The 6,000-nt window shown below is 38.8% G+C and overlaps 1 protein-coding gene across 4 annotated transcripts in view; it reads right to left on the bottom strand.

The window, feature by feature from the left end:
* Positions 1-1,796: 1,796 nt before the first annotated feature.
* LOC105223161 (putative neural-cadherin 2) overlaps positions 1,797-6,000 on the bottom strand; it is a 237,889-nt gene continuing 233,685 nt past the window's right edge. For 2 of the 4 annotated variants that reach the window (XM_049461318.1, XM_049461333.1), the window contains 3 exons: positions 3,859-4,080; positions 3,441-3,611; positions 1,797-3,293 (listed from right to left, as the gene is read on the bottom strand). In XM_049461318.1, the coding sequence (XP_049317275.1) occupies positions 2,983-3,293; positions 3,441-3,611; positions 3,859-4,080 (704 nt within the window). In that variant the 3' untranslated portion in view covers positions 1,797-2,982. Of the gene's footprint in view, positions 3,294-3,389; positions 3,612-3,858; positions 4,081-6,000 lie in introns of all 4 variants that reach the window. The other 2 variants (XM_049461315.1, XM_049461325.1) reach the window with 1 other exon arrangement.

Genomic DNA, 6,000 nt, shown 5'->3' with positions numbered 1-6,000 from the left:
GAACAAAATTTGGTTCAAAAACGTCGGTTTGGAAATTTTCAAGAGAAAAGCGATGTACCTTGGAAAGATAGAGCGGCCTCAGTTCTTGTACAACCTGTATTTTGTACACTTTCAATTAAGATCTCGACGTAAAATGCGTCAAGTCGTTCCATACGTCAGTTCGAGTTGGAGCGAACGGCGCAGAACCGACTCTCCACAGTCTTCGTGTACATGCTCAGCTACGGCTGCTATCTTTTCTTCACTGCGTTTTGGACGTGGTCTATTCAGTCGAATATTATCCAATAATGAATATACATATATAATATTAGAATGTTATAGTTATATTATATATACATACATGAAAGATCAGAATGACAAGTCGAGTCCGGATCCGGATGTCTGTCTGTCCGTCCGTCCTTTTATCAGAATAAAAGTAAAATATCTCGGAATTTTTACTGTGTTGATACAAGACATTCAACTACAGAGTCAACCGTCCAATGGACTGAAGTGCAAATTAGGCCCAGGATCAATATATTGCCAACTTAAGGGTTATTGTAAGAATAGCACAGGCATATGTATGTTTTTGAATTATGCCATATCTAAACAACAAGGGAACGTAAAATACAAGAAAAAGGTTGCACTGAAGTTTTAAGATCCTTCGCAGGTGCATTTGTTATAACATAGGAGGGCAAAAAGATCTCCATCTTCATTTTGATCGATTTTATCAGTTTGTATGGAAGCTATATGCTACAGTCTCTGATCTGAAAAATTTCTGCTGAGATTGTACCGTTCGAATTTCGTGAAAATATGTCATCAAAACAGAAGTAGCTTTCTTGAAGAAAAGGACCCCTGCGAAATTTCAGATCAAAATCTCCAAAACTGAAGGACTAGTTCCCGTATATGCAGGCAAACAGACTTACATGACTAAATCGACTCAGCTCATCATGTTGATAATTTACAACATACATATTTTATAGGGTCAGAGACCCCCTTTCCTTCTGAGTGTTATACATTTCACTGTAAATTTAATATAGCCTGTGGAAATCTAAAAATATGGAAACAAATTTTTGCGGAAGTGAATAGCAATATATAAAGCAGAATCAAGTAGGTAGGCAGAGGAATCCGAAAAGCAAACTGTTCTACATTATACAAGTATTTTGTAATCTTTCTAAAGTAAAATGTTCGCAAACTAGTAAGTTGGTCTAAAGTTTAGTTATGTGCAAGAAATAAATATTTCACGCTTAAAGCGGAATTTTTTTAAAATAATAAACATGCTTAGTACTGAAAAGGACTTTAATTTTTGCAGTTCTGCTTTCTGTTGCCTTTGCCGTAACTTTCCTTTTTACGCGCCGGCAGTTTCCGTTCTCACCCAGTCGACACTGGCTCGTGCCTTTTCACGTTTGAGTGACATTTTATGTGACATTCGACTGGCAGCGCACTGGGCGATTGGCTGATTAGTTGGAACTGTGTTGTGATGGCGCTTACGGTGCTCGCCTCAAAGGATCATTAAGCACAAGAAAAGGCAATAGGCATGAAGGCAAATAAAGCTAAAGCAAAAGAGGCAGCAAGCAGCACACAAAATAGCAGGCAACAACTGGAACTAATTCCTGATGACGTGCTGATGTGATGGCTTTGGCTAACATCTTTTTTGCTTTTGTATTTTTCTGCTTTTGGCGCTTTGTGTGGTTGTGTGCTTTGCAATGCTTACCTGTTTTTGCGCTTAAATGCGCCTAAATGCGTCTATGTGACATTAAGCGAAATTAAATGCAAATGTTGTTTTTGTTTCTTTTTTGTTTGTTTATATTTTTGAATTACCATTTTATCGTTATTATTAAAAAATCAATATCCTTATTGCTAACTAACAATTCAATAACTAAATTTATTTTAGTGTTCATTAATTCCATTTTGATTTCACTGTTACATATTGTATTATATATAAGTAAATTTAATGTTTTTTTTATTTTTAGTTTTACATTCTTTTTTTTTAATAAATTAATGTTTATGCTTGTTCTAATAAATGCAGAAATATTTCGTTTTCACTTTTTTAGATATTAACTATAATTATTTTATTATATGTCAGCATAGTGTAATATCTATTATCTATTATTTTTATTATTCTTTTATTTTTTATCACTAAATTATTTATTTAAACAGTTTGATTTGATTTTTATTCATGTAGGTATCGTATAACTACTTGCTTAGCATAAAATTAAGTTAAATTTGATTTAACTATACTAGTAGTCGTTCGCACTATGCTACCACCCCTACACACGCTTATTTGTATTTGTAATTTATTGGAATTTAAAATTACATCAATGCTTACCATTTTTTTTAATATTAGTTTAACATTATCATTATTATTAGTTCGGTTTTCATTCAAAATATTTACAAACTATTTTACAATTGAGTTGGCGACTTTCACATTTCCCTTTGCACACATGGATACGTATATATCTTTTTGACGATACATAATTAACGCCGATTTATCGTTTTCGACCTCTCCTCAGTCGTCTCTCGCATAAGGTGTGCTATTTCAAGTCAAGCGAAGAAAATGCTGCCTTAAATGCCTGTGAATCGCAGTGTAGTCTGCCAAAAGCAGCTTTTTTCTTTCAAATGTATTTTAAATTCCTTGCAAATCTTTTTTAACAGCATTCTCTTTCAGTTCCTTTGCTTGATTGTTTCTTTGATTTTATGCGGAGCTAATGAGCACAAGCCGAAACTTCACTCACACTAGTTGTATACATTTCCTTTGCTTTGACCTTAATTACCCCATACGGTTCGTAGCGAACACATACGAACGAGCACATACTCGCACATTACCGTAAGCAGCTACGAAGGCGTCCCCACAAGCATCTGTTGGAAGAGATCTTGTAGCAAAGGCATATTTTGTTGAGTTGCCTTTGATTCGAGTGAAATTTTTGATGTAGGCTTGTGTGTCTGCTAGTTGCTGCGACTTGTACGTACGCATCGCCCATGATCTGCGGATGTCTGCATTGCCTTATTTTATAACGCCACGTTGCCCTCCTCCTCATCCTCGTCCTCCTCATCTTCATCTTCTTCTTCAATTACTGCGGCTGTCGTTTTTGTCAACATGCCCGAATTGCTACCCACAACCATGCCCGTCGATACGGCCAGCATATTGGGTGTCGTGCTTGCCTTTATAGCCGCTGCAGCTGAAGTTATAGCCACTTCGTTTGTCGCCACTACGCGCGTTAGCTTCGTGCGGTCGTGATGCACATACATTGCGGCGAGCGCATTGAAGCGCGGCCCCCAGCCCGTCAAATAGTTGTAGTCTTGATTCTCATCGTCGGTGCCTGCAAGAAAATACGAGTAAGTAGGTGACGCGACAAAATATATAGATTTGTTGTTTTATTGCTTTTAATTGCAATAACAACATTAGCAAAAATTACAGTGCATGAATGAAGTGGTGGCGACGGTCGTCGGAGTGTGCCGGTACGCACCTGAGGCCAAAGAGCTCAGCGACTCGGCTATGCTACCGCTGCCCTCGAAGGTGAAGTTGCGCAGGTCGTCGAACGGTGGCGCATTCGGGTCCTTGTCGAAGCGTTTCTTGCGCTCCTCCATCAGGAAGCCGACATTCACTTCTTGGCCGGGCAATAGTGTCATAACGGGATCTGTTAATTACAGAGAGTAGCGGGTATGTATTAGTATTGATCCAAAATTGAGTTATGTAATGGCACATATTTTCGGATACATAAACAAAAATACCTATGTACTAGATTAACTTATTCTATCATTGCGTAATCCGATAATATTTTACGTGCTCTTATTTTAGCTGCATCTGTGGCGTGGTTGCAAGCACATTTACTCATAACTACAATGATACAGTGTATTGAATTTCCTGCCACAATCTCTACTCACATATTATTGGCATCTTGCAGGTGGCAATATCTGGTGGCATATTACCGCCGGCGCCAATGGGTATTTGCAGTGGTGTTATGTCGAATGCTGTCATGTCGTCTTCGCCGCCACCTTCATCGTCATAACTGATAACAGTCTCACGTACGTCCTTTTCCGGGCCGGCACGTTTCTTCTTCGTTGTCTTGCGTTTGCGGTTATACAGCACGAACAGGAGTGAAAGTACTGCAAGAAACAAAAAGCAGTGGAACATGCTCAGTGAGTGCAGTTTACTCAACAATTCAAAAGTTTGTGTGTGCTGCTGGGGTAAGTGCTTTTGTGAATTGGTTTAAAAGATTTAAGTGATTTGGAAATGTACGTTTCTATATTTTTTGATGAACTATTATTGCATATAAATATTCTAAACTGCAAACGATTTGTGGATTCCGTAGTCAAAAGGGAGAGAGGGAACCAAATCATTTATAAGTATAATAAAGTCAGATAGTTAAATGGATATAACTACTCCTATGTAAAATGAGTTAGATTTTGTGGCAGAGAAAAATATTCGGACATTTTTCGTCCACATAAGTTACTCAGTTTACTAGTGAACAGTTTTTTTAAGAAATTCTTTAAGTTTTAAAATAAGTAGTAAATATTTTGGAAAAACAGAGGACATTAAGTCAAATAATCTTAATTGGCTGGCCAGTTGTCTTCGAGCACCTAGAGTGTCAGGAAGACATGTTTCTGTGAGTGGTGCAAGCCGAAAATGCAGCGTTCGTTAGAGCAGAGGTAATCTGTGACAGAGACCTTTAATAAGCTCAAGCGGGCTTACTCAGATGTTTCTTTGTCAAGAAGTGATGTGTTTCGGTGGCACCAGAACTTTTTGGAGGGCCGGGAAGAGGTTGCTGATGAAGACCGTGCTGGGCGACCTGCGACCTCTACAGCCACCGACAATGTGACTCGCAAAGTTTTGAACTCAGACCTTCGGCGAAGTATTGGTTTAATTGCCTAGATATTAAATTTATTAAAATCTGTGGTTCATGACATTGTGAAGGATTACTTGAATATGCAAAGGTGTGCGCGAAGTTGGTCACAAAAGTGCTCACTGACGACCAGAAATTGCGGCGAGTATAAGTGTGCCAAGAAAATTTGAACATGTGTGAAAGTGACCCCCAATTTTTGAATAACGTAATCACATTTGACAAGACACCTGTGTCGAGTTTCCTTGACTAAAAAGGCCGATGAAAAGCAAGCACCTTGAGACGACAGAGCGAATCCAAGCAGCTTGTACCTCGGCTCTCGAGGTCGGAGAATGCCGCTATGACGCCTTCAATGCTTGAAAATCGCGCTGGCAGCGCTGCATCGACGCAGAAGAAGTCTATTTTGAAAGTTTTTAAAGAATTTCAACGATTTGTTCAATAAAAATTTTCAAATCGACTCAGTCCTATTACTTTCCAAACAAACCCTATGTACTATTAGTGGACCTCCCATTTCGAAGTTCCCTACATTCTGTCTACTTTTCAGATAGTCCACCCCTTGAACCCAGTTTTTTGGGACTCGTTCGAGCATGTCGACTGGTAACTGGCGAATGACACGCATGATGTTTTACTCCATGGCCAGAATCGAAGCAGGATTGTCCGCGTAGAATTTAGGAAAAAGTCTAATAGTGTGATATCATGCGATCTTGGAGTCCAATCTACCGGCCCAAACGTGAACACCGAATTGTTCTCTCAATAAATCCATTGATTGATGTGATGTATGTGAGGTGTAGCTGCCTTGTTGAAATCAAATGTTGCCGAGATCATGAGCTTCAATTTCAGCCATCAAATACTCGGTTTTCGCGATAACGGTCGCCTTTGACGGTTACGTTCTCACTGGCATTACCTTTGAAGAAATATTCACCAATGACCAAATCAAACCTTTATTTTTCCTAATTATTGCTCTTGAATCTCTTCAGTTTACTCTTCGTCCCAAATGACGCAATTTTGCATATTTACATACCTATTCAGCTGGAAATGGCCTCATCGCTGAACAAAATTTAGCTCGAAAACGTAGAATCTTCTTGGAACTTTTCAAGATCCCACAGAGCGAAGCGATATCGCTTGGGAAGGTCGAGCGGCTTCAGTTCTTGCACTGTATTTTGTAGGCTTTCAATTTAAGATCTCG

This window comes from Bactrocera dorsalis, chromosome 1 (genome assembly GCF_023373825.1).
Source record: "Bactrocera dorsalis isolate Fly_Bdor chromosome 1, ASM2337382v1, whole genome shotgun sequence".
Classification (NCBI taxonomy): domain Eukaryota; kingdom Metazoa; phylum Arthropoda; class Insecta; order Diptera; family Tephritidae; genus Bactrocera; species Bactrocera dorsalis.
Note: the sequence above shows the minus strand (reverse complement) of the source record. Positions and strands in the feature narration are given on the sequence as shown.